This window comes from Poecilia reticulata, linkage group LG22 (assembly GCF_000633615.1).
Source record: "Poecilia reticulata strain Guanapo linkage group LG22, Guppy_female_1.0+MT, whole genome shotgun sequence".
Taxonomy (NCBI): domain Eukaryota; kingdom Metazoa; phylum Chordata; class Actinopteri; order Cyprinodontiformes; family Poeciliidae; genus Poecilia; species Poecilia reticulata.
The window spans coordinates 16,369,936-16,387,398 of NC_024352.1; the positions used below are offsets into that span (position 1 = coordinate 16,369,936).

At 42.4% G+C, this 17,463-nt stretch overlaps 1 protein-coding gene across 1 annotated transcript in view; it reads left to right on the plus strand.

Moving 5' to 3' along the window:
- Window positions 1-16,911, plus strand: part of alk (ALK receptor tyrosine kinase) — a 410,868-nt gene extending 393,957 nt beyond the window's left edge. Inside the window, exons 19-28 of the mRNA XM_017302413.1 lie at window positions 2,079-2,265; window positions 2,967-3,057; window positions 3,236-3,300; window positions 3,393-3,522; window positions 4,806-4,903; window positions 7,906-7,998; window positions 13,147-13,248; window positions 13,353-13,487; window positions 13,674-13,764; window positions 14,686-16,911. Coding sequence (XP_017157902.1) covers window positions 2,079-2,265; window positions 2,967-3,057; window positions 3,236-3,300; window positions 3,393-3,522; window positions 4,806-4,903; window positions 7,906-7,998; window positions 13,147-13,248; window positions 13,353-13,487; window positions 13,674-13,764; window positions 14,686-15,720 — 2,027 coding nt within the window. The 3' untranslated portion in view covers window positions 15,721-16,911. The remainder of the gene's footprint in view (window positions 1-2,078; window positions 2,266-2,966; window positions 3,058-3,235; window positions 3,301-3,392; window positions 3,523-4,805; window positions 4,904-7,905; window positions 7,999-13,146; window positions 13,249-13,352; window positions 13,488-13,673; window positions 13,765-14,685) is intronic.
- Window positions 16,912-17,463: the final 552 nt, after the last annotated feature.

The following is a 17,463-nucleotide window of genomic DNA, read 5'->3' on the forward strand; positions in this document are numbered from 1 at the left end:
TGTTTGCCTAATCGTAAGGTCAGGCTGGACTTCACTTGCCGGTCAAGGAAGCAAACATATTTTTGTGTATTCACTGCATGAAAAGCTGTTACAACATTTTCACAGACTCCTAGTGTAAAATCCTACAATCCTGCGACTCTCATAAATTCCCTCCAAAGAATTTGATAAGTGAATCTTTTATGTAGACGGCAGCCATGTCTGATTTTGATGTTGGCTTTTGAGAAAACGCAGTTGTAATTACAACTTCTGGCTCAATACACAACTATACCGCTACATCCCATTATGAGTGTTAAATAAATATATTTAGTTTTGCTTTGTTTATTGTAAGTACGGAACTATTTAACGGTATCATTCTTTTTTTTGTCTCTTCCAAGTAACCATTTAAAGAGATCTCCAGACTTCCTCAAAGTTGATCAGATTTTTTATTTGTATTCTGGACACCATTTCCCTCATTATCATAGGACCACACCATAATGTAATGTACTCAACACTGACCAATGAATTATTCAAGCATAAAAAGCTCCTAAACTCCAACCACCACAATGTTGGTTCATAAATACATGCACTTTCATTAAAACAGTTCCAGTGCTGGATTTCATTTAGTTTTTCATTAAAAACATGTCCTCAAGTAAATTCTTGATCATCCCTGGTGTAGAAAAACATTATATTTATTCCTCTTTAAGAATCGAATAATCTTCTTGCTGAATTTTCTTTTAAAACAAGTAGTTCTTTAAATGTATTTTATATATAAAAAATAAACCCAATCAAAAACAGCAATTTTGTGCCTTTAGCCAATCTGACAAAATGGAATTCTGGAGTAAATAGACACATAAAATACTTTCCAGTGTAATAAATCTCTTGCCCTGCGTGTGTTAGAAAGTGATGCTGCACACAAATGAACTGTGACCTTCGCCAGTTTCTCCCTGTGAAGTTTTGGTTAATGACGCCGTTTCCCGCAGGAGGTTTACTATCGACCAGGAGCCGAATGATGCCCACCAGGGTGAAGACGCCATTTTTTTACTTGAGCTGACTTTTTAAAACATAAACCCACCAAACATGTTGATTCAGCCTTTTGAAACTGCACAAATTGGTTGGCATTACAAAATAAGTGCATGTTTGTAAAGTCGAAATTGCCCACAAAATAATGAAAAAATGTGTTGACAAATTCCCTTTTCTGATCATTTTGGGTCAAAAATGCAGATCCCTGCTTCTGCGGTAACAGAAACGGAGCGAGAGCTGGACCTAGTTCAGCCTCTATACTGGTTCCTCTTCTCTTCCTGATGTCACCGCTGAAAATTGCGTAGCCTACTTTTAATTCAGTTTTGTTCTGGTTGCATAAAAGTCACTTTTGGTGCCTCCTCCCTTTCAGCCTTTTGCAAGTTTCTGTCAAAGCAAAAGCTGATCCCTGCGGCCAGGACGGACTATCGGCCATCCGACTGGCTGCTTTCAGGCAACGACAGTCAGACATATGCAGACAAAGTGTCATCCAGGCCCACTCCCGCTCACACTCAGACGACCACTTCCACATGTCAAGGATCTGGATTTAAACAAGGACAGGGCAGAAAGACGAGTTCTCGTGATGGATAGCTGCTTAGCCATCAGCTGGCAGTGCTTGTAGATTAGACATTACTTTGTAAATAAATGCACTGTTATAGCTCTGCAGACGAATAATATGTTTGCAGAGTCGAGGCTTGTTGCTTTGGTGTGTGTGAGGTCCAGAAGTCTGACATTCGTGTTAACTTGAGGTGGATGATGGAAATAACAGTTTGTTTAAGATGACATGAACATTTTAAAAACAGATTTAAATGTTGGGTTTAACGTTGAGACTGTTTCCATCATCTGACATGGAGGGTTCAATTACTCAGAAACAGAAATAATCCAGTGTCACAGTCCTCGTTGTTCAAACATCGGCCTTTAGGGAAATAACCTCTTTAAAAGCATTCCAGCCTGTCTAGTGTAGCCGCAAGCAATAATTTCCTCCAAGAAGATCGGTTTTAGGGCTTTGTTTGTTTTTTAAATTGCGGACGCCTCAACGGGGGAATCAAACTCTTTCGCTTTTTTTTTTTTTCTATCACCAGTGTACAGGCGCAAACACACAGAGCTGCAGTCCATTCAGCTGGAGCTGCAGAGTCCGGACTGCAAGCTCAGCAAGCTGCGAGCCTCCACCATCATGACCGACTACAACCCCAACTATTGCTTCGGCGGCAAGACGGCAACAGTCAGCGACCTGAAGGAGGTGCCACGGCGCAACATTTCCCTCACCAGGTGGGAAAATCACTGCAAACTACAACTGCTTGTCTAAAGAGAAGAGTCTGAGCAATGTTGGCCTTTAGATATGTAATTTCCCAATGTATTAGTTTTTTATCTCATGTAGAAAGGGCTCCTAATTATCTAATATAATTTAAATTAACCGAGGAATAGATGGTCATCTTTGATTGGTCCAATTAACGAGTCATATGATGGACGATCATCCTGGATTGAGGTTACCGTTGCATGAATGCTGCACACTTCTTCACATTATGGCCACATGAGAAAATCTTCCTAAAAAGTCCCTCCAGAGTCACTTTTGTTTCATTTCTCCATAATCATTTGCTAAAATATCTTCACAAGTTCAGCGTGGATGCTTTAACGTGTGATTGTCATCCTGACTGTTCCCGTCTGTGAACATTTTACCAGCATGTTTTACATTTTTACTGGGCTGTCTGGTGGTAATCCTGTCTGATAATGTGCCTCTATTATGTGGCAGTGTCTCTCAGTATGACATTGTCTGCATGGTTATGAAAAGGACAAATTTGCACATGCAAAATGGCCAGAAACCATTAAAGTTTGTACCTACAGTGATCCTGTAAACTTTTCCTGTTTAAAATTGTCTCGGATTCAATTTGTCAGACAGGACAGCGTAGCCCGTTTTAAAACACAAATAGTGATGGAAGCAGTAAATGACAGGGTTGTGTGTTTCCTTGCAGGGGTCTGGGTCACGGTGCGTTTGGGGAAGTGTATGAAGGTCTGGCTGTGGGGATACCTGGTGAACCGAGTCCACTGCAGGTGGCTGTAAAGGTCAGTCCTGCTGGGGAAACAGCAGCTCAAAAGCTCAAACTTTGTTTTTTATAAATATGGGTGCAGCTCAGATGCTGGATAAGGGGAATAATGAACTTCGTCTTAAGCATCATTAGCGAAATGCAGTATTTATTTCTGCCCATCGGCATTAATCGCAGAATAATGTCATTCACTCCAGACACTTCCTGAGGTTTGCTCTGAGCAAGATGAGCTGGACTTTCTCATGGAGTCTCTAATCATCAGGTAACTGCAAAACACACACACACACACAGTTCTCCTCCTTATGTCTTGTTCACACAGCAACGGTTCTGTTCCCAATCTTCTCTGTGCTGCAGTAAGTTCAACCACCAGAACATTGTGCGCTGCATCGGAGTGAGTCTGCAGGCCATGCCCCGGTTCATCCTGCTGGAGCTGATGGCTGGAGGAGACCTCAAGACCTTCCTGAGGGAGACGAGACCCCGGCTGGTGAGACGCACCGCTCTGCCTAACAGTCGATTACTTAAATAACTCCTTTGTTTTAGGACTGACATTAACTTTAAAATTGTAGTAAAACTCATCAGGCACCATCAGCACTCATTCACCTGCTAGAGTCTCCCCAGGGACGCTTTAAACTCTAACAGAGCGGCTGCTAAATGCGGCCAGATGCAAGCCGTGTCTCCACTTTGGTGCTCGACAGGTGGCCAACGGTTTTAGAAATAAAACCGCACATAAGAGGCTTTCTATTCACATCCTGTGCTTACCGGGTAGATGCACATGTGCAGGCATGAAGCAAGACTAGGTATAGGCAAGACATGAGCGACACGCAGTGTAATGCGTATCCACATGACGGGGAACGGTTGATCTAAATCACAAAAACTACATTTTTGACCTCAACAACAACCAGTTCCAACACTAAGCAGGTAATTTAAAAAAAACACTTTTTATTGTTTATTGATGGTTGACATTGCTTTTTTTATAAGTTGGAGGAAAAAAGCACGTCAGAAATAACCAGAGACATTTCAAATGGCCCACAGAATGCAAAATTAGGCCAAAACGGCTGATTTAAAAGTTTCGCTTTAACTTTCATCAACAACTCTCTCTCAAGAAGAGGCCTTTGGTTTAGGAGGCGAAGTAGCTGACTGCTGACTCTGCCTGATTAGAAAGCCTGACTAATTAACCAGATAATGATTGTATTAGGCTGGTGTTTCTCTTTAAAGCAGAACTAAAACATTCTAAGTGTTTCATCAGTATTTTATTGAAATAAAGTTTCAGGCACCAGTTGGAATAATTGTTGGTTTTCTGCGATTCGTTTTTGTGTGAAGGACTTGAAACCTTTTCATGTCCTGAAGAAAAAGATCCCAAATTCAAACTTTTGAGCTAAACCTGCACTTCGTCCTTAGAATGGCGTGACTCTGCCTGGGGGAACTTCCTAATCATGGGGGAGCTTGGTGTAGAGCTGCTTCTCTTGCTGATGTGGTAGCATCCTGCAATACTAAAAGGAGTTAGAATCGATATATTTCAGATGGGACACCTGACTCTGAATGCATTCCTGCAGGTTTCCTCCCATGTGGGAGTTTAGAGACTCCAAACTCAGAGAAAACACTACGAAGCTCCACTTTGGAGCAAATGCGCTTTGAATCTTTTAAAAGTTTATTGTATTTAAAGTCCATCTGAAGTCTCTGCTCTGTATTTAGATTTGCTGTGTTTGTCAGATAAACTGAGTAACGAGTTATTTCTGGCCTCTTTCCGTCTCTCATCCGGTGGTATAGGACCAGCCGTCCAGTTTGACCATGGTAGACCTCCTCAACGTGGCCAGAGACATCGCTAAGGGCTGCCACTACCTGGAGGAGAACCAGTTCATACACAGGTATCTGAACAGATGAGAAACAAAAACAGTAGAGGTTATAAATGTAGTGAGTAAAAGTTTGCCCTCATTCATCAAATCGACTCACACTAACAAACTGCATCAATCCAACTCTTAACATATGGACTCTGCACACTTCATGCCTCCTATATGATCTCAGAAAGAACAAGTAAATGAGTTTAGAAAGCGAGCGGCCAGATGGCTCGGCCGGCTTGTGTTTTTACGGTCTGTTTCTGAGCCACAAGTCAGAGGAGCAGAGTGCTTGGTGAAGGATGAGAAGACGCACGTTAAAAAAGCTCTAAAAAATGTCCACAAGAAAAGAAGGAAGAAAAAAAAAACTTGTGCATATCTAAAATGAGGAAAGGTCAATGCTGGTTCTGCATTTGTGTTGAGGCAGTATAATAGGATCTTCTTGCGGACCTTTAAGCATTAGCTGCTGACAAATGGAGCCTATTAAACCTTGTTTGGCCCAGCGTGGCACGGTAAAGCTACATCAATCCGTCTAATGGCCGTCTCTTAAAATATTCTGCACAACCCAATCTTCTCTCCTCAATCCTGTATTAAAATTGCCCCGACTGCTGTCCTTGAGGCTTATTTCAGTTTTATGAAGGTGTGTTTACTTGAGGTTGAGTAACGGCCGCTGGATGAACAGGGCTCGTTTTTCAGGTGGATTAAAGGCTTGAATCTTGAGCTGTGTGCAGCTTCAACAAGTTAACTCAGAGGCCTAATGCTGTCTGAGAACAACTTAATCTGCCTTTTATGTTTCTTTCATTATTTCTCCAGCTGAAAATCCAGTAAATGACCAATGGAGTGTTTTATTTGTCGTCTTCTTTATTCAATGCGAGAGACTTCGTGTCGCGGTGGGAGTGGAGGCAGATTTGTGTTGCGGAAAAGAACCTCAAATAATAAACAGAGGTGACAAAAATTGACATAACAAATTGTTTGTGAGATCTGCAGAGAAAAATTAAAAAAACATATTTTACGTGCACTTAAAATTTACTGTTATTAAAGTCAGTTGTAAATGTTTATATAAGGTTTGTGGGCTGCATGGCCTTCCAGTCAGACCTCAGTTTGCGGCGGCAGCTGTTGCATTTTAAATGCCTGAAAGCGCCAGATTTCCATGAATTCTCCTCCATCATTATACAAGGACTGCTCGGGTTTAAATATAGCCCTTCACTCGCACTGTGGCCCTTTTCAGAGGTGATATATAAAACGCGAATGGGTTCATCACTTCGATTTAAGTGACTGCACTCAGTAATTCAAACACTTTTGCCTTGAAATTCCTCTCGACTGCATACAGACATTTCCTCGGGAGAAGCACTGGTTGAACAGTGTTCGCAGAAAGAGGCTGCATAGAAGCAGTCTGCTTTCGACAAGCATATTAACAACTTTCTGGCAGAACGCGCAACATGGCCCACTGTATAAACCAAACCGGCAGTCAGTTAGGAAGGGCAGAGGCAAAATTAACCGCTGGGCAAAGGAAGCCAATCGCCTCAAAAGATTTAACCTGCTGATTTTAATCAATTCTGATCCCTTCTGCTACATGCAAACAATGCATATGTTAGAAGCAAAGGCAATGTCACTGTGAAATTTAGCAACTTGTTTTGCTAAAATACCAGCATAGCCAGTCGAACGTCATACTGTCAACTTTCAGCAAGTTTAAACAGTTCATGCTTAAACTTACATGTAACCCTTCCAATGAGTGTGATTCTATTTATCTTAATTGGTTTATTTTTTACTTTTGACCTTTCAGTTCGTTGTCGTCAATATTAATATTAAACAGTATTAACCATACTACAGACTCAATGAAACTGTGGATCGTTTATTAGCGTAATCAGATTTGATTGAGAAGCAGCACGACCTTAAAAGAACTAGCACCACTAGCACCAGCATCGTCTCCCTCTCCTTGAGCAGGATCGCAGCAGTTTGTTCTTTGTTTAAAGTAACATATTTCTCGGCTCAATCGAAAAGGTTAACTGTGATAAAATGTCAAGAAAAACCTTCAGGGTTTATTCAAACCCGAAGCCGATGGATTCAGTCGTGGTGAAAGAGGCTTTTGATAAAGATCTCTGGGTCTTTTTATGTACCTGAGAAACGCCACAATTGAATGTTTGCAGCTTACTTCTGAATAGCAAAGATCTGCGGCGCGATGAAACCGACGAGGAGTCTCTCCGATTGGTTTTGAAAGCCGAGTTTATTAACAAGGAGCTGAGCAGCAAAGTCACTTCTCGTTTCAAGACGAATTACTCTCAGATTTAAAGTAGTTTCGGAGCAACTTAGGTTGAATAGTTTGACACTCTGGAGTGGGAGACCCGGTTTTAAAGGCATCGGTTTAAATCAGACTGAACTTGAACTTCATCCTCATTGTGTCATTTCTTATCTCTCTGAATCAGGCCTACCGAGGCCAAACATCAAAACAATGTGTTTCTTTCCGCTGTGGCGTCCATCACTACGAGTTATTCAGCTTCATCCTCTTCCCGACTCATGATCTGCTTCGAGCCGCGTGTAACGCCATGTCGCCATGGTTACGCACTTGCCACAGCTCTGTATGCTCTCAGCGTCGCTCCTTAAAACTTACAGACGGTTTGGTGCCTGGAGGAGTAAGCAGCAGTGTGTGTGTGGGGGGTCTCTACATATATTCTTCTTAAAGATTCAATCTGTGCTGTGCAAATATGAGATTTCCTCTATAAGCCGCTCTCCCTGCATGACTCTGCAGCATTTATATCCAGAAGCTGCTAAATGCCGGCAAGCCCAGGGCGAGACTAAAGTTCAGATCCAAAAGGGGAGTAACTGTGGGCATTTTGCCACCAAACTCTTTTATAAATATAAATGCATGCAAAAAAAACTCCTGCTAAACTACAGAAGAGATGAGGCATACGTCAAGCTGTGCAGATGCTCAGCATGACACTTTGCTGCGCTCTGCATCCCCTCTTATTTATATGCTCCATCCAGCAATGTGGGTGCGAGCTGTGATCTCATAATGCTTTTTGTTTTTTTGCTTTCAGGGACATTGCAGCTCGGAACTGCCTTTTAACCTGCAAAGGGCCGGGTCGAGTGGCCAAGATCGGAGACTTTGGGATGGCTCGAGACATTTACAGGTACGCTGGAATCTGCAGCACATGAAATAATGCCTGTTCTCTCAAGACAACTCGTTTTTGTCAATACAACAGGGGCCACATCCACATTTTAATTGAGCTTTGGACATGACATCTACATCAGTTGTCAAAAGAAGAGTATTCCTAAATAGAGTGAAAGAGAAGTCCTCTAAGGTTTATGTGGTAAATTCTTATAATTATATGAAATCAGTCTAGAAATTTCTAGAAGTTTATCGTTGGAAAATGTATTCCTCAGTGACCACTTTTATTTTTCCTTTTATCTACAATCAGTCAAGTTTCAATCAGTTTTATTAGTATAGCACATTTCAGCAGCATGGCGGGTCAAGGTCACACAATGGTCCTGCTACTTCCCCATAGTTGACACTAAGCATTAGAGAATACGATTCAAACATTTCTAGAGAAACTCAAGCTAAACTAAATCATTTGTTATGTTTGTTCACATGGTGCTAAATTCTCCTACGATCTACAGCGGACTTTTTCTGTCCTTTCCTGCATATTTTACATTTCCAAATTCAACTATTTCTATATTACATTTTCACATTTTTTTGTTTGACTAGTTGTAATAATGTTTGTTTTTATCCTTAAAACTCAAAAACATAAATACAAATCAGTGATGTCGGTTCTGATTCCGCCGTGTAATAAGGGGGTAGTAAAAAAAGAATAGGTGGTGTGAGACCTGGTTGCTTAGACAACACTGGTTCATTAATTAGAATAAAAAAACAGTTTTAATTGGACCTTTTGGCGCAAAAAAAAATCCTAATTGGATCCCCTAAAATATTTTTAGTTGGCACAGAATGATGGGTATAAAATAATATATCTACTACCACAAAGTGGTTCGCAAGAAACTTATGGACTGAAATTGGTCAAATTATGAGTGTAATTTGAAGGTATATCAATGGTTTGAAAGTCTGAGTAAGTTTAATAGTTTTTCTGCCTTGTGTAATAAAAAATTTTCAAGTTCAGCTAAATGACATCATTTAATCTACATCGGCTCATCTGCAGCTCAACAATGTCTTAATTATATTAAAATTCCTGCAAACACAATTTAATGTGATGAAGTTTAGATGAACCGGGAATCCAGCAGGGAGAGCTGCCAAGCCTTTCATCGTCCCAGAAATTAGAGCAGAGGGAATCTGGCGCAGCGTTTCTCGGCATCAACGCCGCGCTCCTGAATCATCCGACAGAGAAAGCTGCTGAGGAGCCACACCAGGACAGCCTGATGTAATTGCGGATGCCAGATCCAGGTTCTGGTTCCTTCCTGGTGACACGGTGTCAGGGTTTTATGATCCCCGTTTTGATCATATCTGGCAACTTAACTGTTGTATTATTTCGGCCAATTCACGCTGTGGTGCCACTGCTGTGTGCCAAGAGACACTGACGACTCTTTCTGAGGTGATCGCTGGGGACAGGAAGCACAGTGAGCGGCGAGGACTCGGCTAAATGCCAGGTTTTTATACTTGCAGGCGTACCAGCATGCACAGGTTCACTCAGCCTCACAGGTGTAGATGAACAGCTGTAGTAAAAAAAAAAAAAACAAAATAAAAAAACTTTTTTTCTTTTTAAGTTATCGGGCTCTACTAGTTGGGACTCCACAGGAATAATAACTATTTAATTTTTTTTTTTTAAATGTAGTTATGTAGTAAACAGAGAAGAAGAAAACATGTACAAGCTGTGTGTGATATACGGAGTGATTAACTGATCAGCATCAGTGATCAACATATATAATTAGGTAAAGTGGATATAAAAAGTGAAAGCACTCGTTAAAATGCTGCAACAAAATGATTAAATCTTTTATGTAACTTAAAACTCAACAAAAAACATCCAAAAAGTCTTTAAGTCTTACAGCAGTAAAAAAAAAACAAAAAAAACAATGTGGTTATAAGTTGCACACTCTTAAACTTAAACTAAGACTTTGCTGAAGTAACTTTCGATTCTTTTCCAGCTCCCCGTTTTTCAGGAAGACATCTACCAGCATGTCACATCTTCACTTGCCAACTTTTTCCCACGCTTCTTTGCAAAAACACTGAGACTATCAGATTGTCTTATCCACAGCACCCGCTGAAAGACTCTGATTTGGTTCTGGACTCAGTTTTGCTGATCTCTCCCACCTTCAGTTTTACAGCAAATCTAAAGGTCGTGGGCCCAAAATGTCTGGCATTCGGAGTTGTTCTAAAGAGAAAAGTAACCCCACACCTTGTTTTTTCTGTAGTTGTGTTTCATAAGATCACAGTTCCTTCTCCCATGTGAGGTTTTAGCCGGGCGTGGCTGTTTGATTATAAGACGAAGCCTGATGATGGGGAGGAACCCAAACAGGCAGGATGAAGATTGCGGCATCTTTTGCGTTGCTATGGCCTGTGCATCTTCGGTTTCTAAATCTTCAGAGTTCAAAAGGATGCTAGGAAAAAAGTGAGACCATCTGTAAGCTGAATGTCGACACAATCTGGGACAGATCCTCCAGAACCATAAAACAGATTAACACAGAAGATGACCAAATTATCGACACTAAAGATGACTCTTTAAAACACAGGAACTGAAGTGGGGTGTACTTTCTTACCGACAGGCCTGTAGGAGTGCATCCAGGTGCAGACGTTCAATAAAAGCAGGCTGGACGTCCAGCTCACCAGCTACAGGTGTTACAGGCCATCCTGACCTCCGCTGTTGCTTTTTACACCTGATTCATCTTCAGAGTTACACCAACAGAATCACACAGGCATAAAAAGGTTTCGGTTTCTGAGACGGCCTAATCCTCCCTAATCCGCTGCTCACTGAAAAAGGTCTTCATCAAAATATTTACCTGCTCTCTTGAAACAGATAAAGCAATAAGCAGCAGAACAAAAAGCGTGTGTTGATCGATGTTTCGCAGCAACCTTGCTATTCTTCTAGAAGCAGCTCTGTGGGAAAGCTGCTTTTGTCTCATTGAAGCTCCGTTGCCGTTCTTTATAAAAACGGACACGATGATTAGAGGAGCACAAAGGAATGGGTGGGGGAGAAGATGATGGCAGCATCCCGTTCTGTAATTGTACGTCTAAACGTGTTGCCATGAACCATTTCCCTTCACTGCTGGGATCCTTTTACTTTAAGTGAAAGATTAAGGGGCCGGGTGAATAAGAGCCCTGCAGGAGCATTTAGATAATCTGTCAAGCAAACAGAATCTGTTAGTGATTGTTTTCTCTGCCTCAGCGACTGGGTCATTTTCCACTGCCAATCGTATAAGTATGCATTTCCCTTTTAACTGTATTAGCAGCTTGCATGTCATCTGAATTCATTTCTGCTCACTGAACCCCTGAAGACCCACAGCTGCAGCTCTGAGTTAAAGGAAATTAGCATTCTGACTTTGGATTTTAAGAAATCCGGTGAATTTGTATTTTAATACACTAGAGCAACTTCTGGACAAATGGACCTGCTTTGTTTCATTTCTGAGGCTGAGCTACAGATTGGCTGTACTGCATGAATATTGCATGTCTTCTTAGGCCTCTGCAAATATTGTGTTTAATATTTGGACAAACGTCCCTTTCAACAAGTCCAGTGCTGTGTTTTGCTTCAACTGCAGAGCTTTGACTCCGACTCATTCAGACCTGAATCTCCATTAATCAAAATGCAAAATCTTCCATCAGTTTTAAAATATAACCCTTTATTGTTCATCACTTAGTTACTGCCAATAAATTAGAGTATTTATTCCAATAAGGCTGGTTTTGTCAGATTAAAAGCGTAATTTGAAAAAACAACCTTCAAGCAAGATTTTTAAAAAGTTCGCAGCTTCTGCTGCTCGTCACTGAATCGCCTTATGAAGAAAGTTTGTTTTTGCTGCGTTATGCAACTATGTATTCATCCAGAAAGAACCAGCTGGGTTGTTTGCTCACACCGCGTCTCGTCAACACCTGGGAGCCGCCCGCTGTAATAACAGATCCGTTCTGGTCAGCTGTGGGACAAATCAGCAAAGCTGCTGCGGCTCCTTTACCAAGTTCCAAAATCTCATGGCCCGCGGCTGACAACCGCCCAGCACCCACTATTATTTATCGTTGAGTGCTTTCTGTGTTTATAGAGCAGTGTTTGGGGAGAAAATTGACATTTTATGACTAAGTTAAATGCCAAATTGATTTACTGCTCTGCAGAAGCAAAAGATGCCAAACAAAGGCAGCTGCGACACCACAGATCATAAATCCTCAGACTCTTCTTTTTCGTCATGGACGTGGAGTGGCAGCCCCCTCACATCTGTCCTCGCTCTGTGCAATAAAGCAGGCAGAGACCTTGATGAGCATCAAAAATCAGATACAACAGAGATGAGATCCTTTCTTTACCCGTGCCAGGAATTAGAAGCAGCTCAGTGAGTGATCGCCTCCCTTTCTTTCCTAATTGGACGTTCTTTCAGAGTTCCCAACACCAACCCAATCTGCAAATTAGGTTTATGGAAAAATGTAGAGGCTAGCAGCTGTTTCAATCAAGGACAATTAAATAGCTCAACACAACTAATGTTACCAGTGTGATCTCCAAATTCAACACAGAAAGCCACTTTAAATGTCAAACCTATCCAACCCCTTCATGACGAGCATCTTTAGTACTTTTATGCTGTTCTGATCTGCTGCTCCTAGTGAATCTCAGCACACTTCTCTAGACTAAAGGCTTCCATCTCATTCATATTCTCAATATTCAATCAGAGAGTTCAACGAAGTTCAAGTCAGGAAAAAAATATGGCCTCTCTAGTATCTTCCTTTCAAGTCTTCTTAAAAAAAAAAAAAATCATCCAATAATTCCTAAACTGCTACTTCCCAGGATCCTCTGGACACCCTCTTGTATCCATCTTGCTAAGGCCTAAAACCATTTACCTCGTTTCCGCAAGACAGTAATTATTTCCCTGAACTTTTTGGACATTTTTCTAGACTCATACTTGTAACACACAATGAAACATCACTCCTGTCAGTAGAGGTATGATTTAATGATAATTTAGGAAGAAAATCTTTATATTACATTAATAAATCTAATTTCAGATCTGTTGTTTTTTTTCTTGCCATGAACCTGGATTGATTCTGGGCCCTAGGAAAGCAACCAGGCCCACACAGAAAGGCCATTGGGAAGCTTTGTGGTTTTCAGCTGCAGCTGATCGTCCTTTTCAAACTCTGTTTATTTGCGTAGGGCGAGTTACTACAGGAAGGGCGGGCGCGCCATGTTACCAGTCAAATGGATGCCACCTGAAGCCTTCATGGAGGGCATCTTCACGTCCAAGACAGACACGTGGTAAGAATCCTAAGTTTGCCGTCATCTTATGCTCCAATTTCCCTCTTTTCTCAGGTTTGACGACATCCATCGTTTAAGACTAAATGTTTTTTTTCTCATCACAGGTCATTTGGTGTGCTGCTGTGGGAGATCTTCTCTCTGGGTTACATGCCTTATCCAAGTCGCAGCAACCAGGAAGTGTTGGAGTTTGTTACCAACGGAGGGAGGATGGACCCGCCTAAAAACTGTCCTGGACCAGTGTAAGTGTTTAGTTTCATTGCTTCTTTACAGTTCCTTAAGAAAATACGTTCATTCTTCTGAATAAAACCCACAAGGACACCATAGGCTCTAATCTCAATAACAGAGGCCACCAGATTGTTATTTAAAAGATTTCACGATGCTGTGCACTTTAACAAGGACAATAACTAATTTCTGCCGTGTTTTAGGTACCGCATTATGACCCAGAGCTGGCAGCACCAGCCTGAAGATCGACCCAACTTCTCCACCATTCTGGAGAGACTTGACTACTGCTTACAGGTAAACCAAACTCTGTTGGATTATTATATCAGCTATAAATAGTAGTAGAAGTTTCATTTGTGTAATTAGTAAATTTCTGATGATTCTTTAATCTGTTCAGATGTGCTGAAAATGTTATTTTCAGTCAATTTGAGTCTAATGTTTTAAAGATGCAAAAACAACTCTAGCCTACAGAGTTATAGTTCCAGATGGGAGACCACCACAACGTTTAACAGAGATGCACTCACTTGCCATCTCAACAATCATCACGTTTCTCCATCACCATGACTACAGGGGTGGAAAACTCAGCTCCAAATCAAGCAGGCAATCAGCGCAAAGTCTACAAATGTCCTGTGGAATATAAAATATTGCACAGTCCAGTTACTGTAAGGAACAACAAAAACAGAGGACATGTGGAATAACACAGCAGGGTCAGTGGACACAATAGCTCAAACGTCATCCTGCAAAGATTCCTGACCTCAAACCACCAAACATCTTTGGTAAATTAAATGAAGACTTGGACACAGGCCTTCAAGTCCAACATCGGTGTTAGACCTCAGAAATGTGCTTCTGGAAAAATTCCCAGAAAAAACAAACATTCTTAAGCCTTCCGGAAAGCTTTCCCGGAATAGTGTATGCCGTCACAGTTGTGGGTGTTTGAATGCAGACAAGTGAATACTTTTGGCAGTCAGTGTTACGAAGACACTTGGAGGTAAATATGGGTCCTCAACCAAAAATAGCTGAATGATTCAGTAAATTACCGCAGATTTAGGAACATGTGCCAGTGTTTTCTGCCAGAGTTTCTTTATTCGTCTGAGAGACTGATGAATAATAATGAAGCACAGCTGCACTCAAAATCTCGTACCCTCATGTAGCGAGCACGAAAACATGAATAATAAACAAAAGAAACAGGATTTTTATGTGATGTAAACCTCGTTTCAGGACCCTGATGTGGTGACCATGGCTCTGCCCGTCGAGTATGGCCCTGTTCCTGAGGAGGAGGAACAAGTACCCGTGCACCCAGAGGACCCCGCAGTGCCGGCAGTTCTACTGAACGCCCAGGTGCCTGATGGGGAGGCTTTGCAGCTGCCCCCATCCTATCCCACAGAGGACAGGAGAGGGGAGCATGTGGTCCTAACCAGCGCAGCAGCGGAGGCCAAAGCACTGACGCCGGCTCCGTCCCAGCCGTGCATTCACCAGCCTCACATGCAGACCTCTGTGACCAACACGGTCACTTCTGCTGCCCCGTCCACGCTCACTGCCAAGGGACCTCACCCTGCAGCCCAGCCGAGCTTGGAGGGAGGGCACATAAACCTGGCTTTTACCCAGGGTCACCCGCAAGAGAAGGACGGCCACGGCGGGAAAAACACCAGTCTGTGGAATCCCACCTACGGCTCGTGGTTCCTGCAGCAGCAGAGGAAGCAGCAGCAGCGGCAGGGAGGGGTGGGAGGACCTGGGGGCAGCGCCGGCAGGGTGCCCGGCGAGGGGCAGGAGCATGTGGGCCGGACAGTGGCTGAAGTGGCGGGCTCGCTGGGTCTCCAGCACCAGCACAAGCAGTTTCAGCATCAGCTCCAGCAGCAACACCAGCTGCAGCTGCTGCACCACCAGCAGCAGCAGCAGGGTCTCTGCAGGCCACTGCTGCCTCCCCCACCTCCTCCTGCTGCCCAGTCACCTCTGCTCTTAGATTCAACAGCCTTACCCCCAGTTCCCTTGTATCGACTGAGGAGGTTCCCCTGCGGGAACATTGGGTACGGCTACCAGGATCCGGGCCTGCCGCTGGACGCCAACCCTCCTCTGCCCCAGCAAGGCACCTCCATGGGCTCAGCAGCCCACCAGAGAGGGCCGTCCATGCCCGCTCCGATGACCCTGGGCCGTGCCGGTATGTCAGAGGACAACCGGCCGCTGCTCGTTACCATGGGGACAGTGCAGGACACGAGGCTGCCCAGGATGGAGGGCCATAATGCCACCGTGCTTTAGCCCAGAAAGTCTCCAAGTTTTGGTTCTTCATGTTGAGGCAGAACCTCTCTCTGAAATGGGTCTTTTACAGGACACGCCCCACCCCAGCCCCCCTGGAGACCTGAAGCACATAAAAAAAGCTTTGAGAGGTGGACAGAGAAGAAAATACAGAGTAAAAGAATTTTAAGTCTCAAAAATGTATTTTTTCATCGTTGTGCTTAAACTGAGAAAGAAAGTTTGACTTCCTGTATGTTTGTGGCTAGAAGGACTTGAGGGAGGAAAATGATTTTATTTTACCAGACGGCTTGATTGACTCGAGTGCTGGTGGCCCACTGCTGCCACTCCACTACAGAACCAGAACCACGGCGCCGTACAGAACTTTGGCTATTTTTCAAGTCAGACCCTGGAATACCAGACAAATTTATACTGGGGGAAAAAACTGGAGGGTTAAAAAAAAAGTGTAGATTTTTTGCTTGCCTGCTTGTTTATTTATAAATTCATTTATTTATTATTTGGAAGTGGCAGTATAAATTATTGATGAACGGCTCTTCAAAGCCAACTTTTTTTTAAATCTGCTTTCATATATTTTTATCAGTGCAGAGCAAAAACAATCCCAAAAAAATGGAACTCGGGTTACAATCGATCCGTTTGTTGTTTAAGGTGAATCTAAAAGACTGAAGGCACATCTAAAGACTGTTTACTCTGTTAAATATTTCTTTCCCCTCTACATATAGAAACCATTGTTATTGTTGGATTGATCTTGTACTTTGATTTCCATCTCTAATTTGTATATTTTATCCCTTTTTTCTATCCTAGGATGGCTGTTGTGGAATATAAATGTGTGAAAACTCGGGTTTTTTGCTCCCATCGTTAACGAGTCTGTTCTGATTGGTTATTGAAGACTATTTTTTTGAAGCCTTTGCTTTGATGGTATTTGGTCAGTCCATGAGCTGTTGCCACATTCTGTATTTAAAGTTTTCTATCGGCTAATCAGTTATTTTGCTTTGTCTCCTGTGCTGAACCACGTTCACTCCGTGTTCCTCTTTTCACGGCTCACCTGTCGTTTGATGTATAAAACCCAAATGCACATGTAAATGTTGTATAATTATAAAGTATTGTACCATGGCTCTGGTAAAAGCTGTACATTGCCCTTCAGAAAAAAAAACAAAAAAACGTCCGCCAAAATTAATAAATTACTATATAATGATTACATTTGCTTGCAGCTTTTGTTTCAGGTTTTTACAAGTCGTTAACAGTAACTGGCCCCAGAGGTATTGGTTGAATTTGGTTCACCTGCAGACCAGAACCGAGCCTGTAGAGGATTCTGCACGTTTTAGACGGACGACATGAGAGCAGAAACGTTTGGACGTCATCAGACAGAGGATTCATCCCATCGCCAAAGGGGAAAGATACACGTTTACACTCCTTTTCATTCATGGCTTATTTTAGTCGTTACATCATCATATTTATTGTGTGAATGAATTAAAAAAAAAAAATATGCAGAGCTTCGTTTTGTCCACTTGTATTTGAAGCTTCAGTCATGATTCAGGTTCAGGTAAATCTGCAATCGGCAGCAATAAATGATTATATTTCACGTTTGGTGCAACCCTGCATGCTTCCCTGCTGCCACATCATCAGCTGACTTGCAGGCTGCGACTGCATGCTGGATCAATTTCAACATTTAGAGCAGTGAGTCTGGAGAACCACTGCTTTATTTTTTTTTATTTTCAGCCAATCTGCTGTAGATTTGTTCTAGTTGGGATC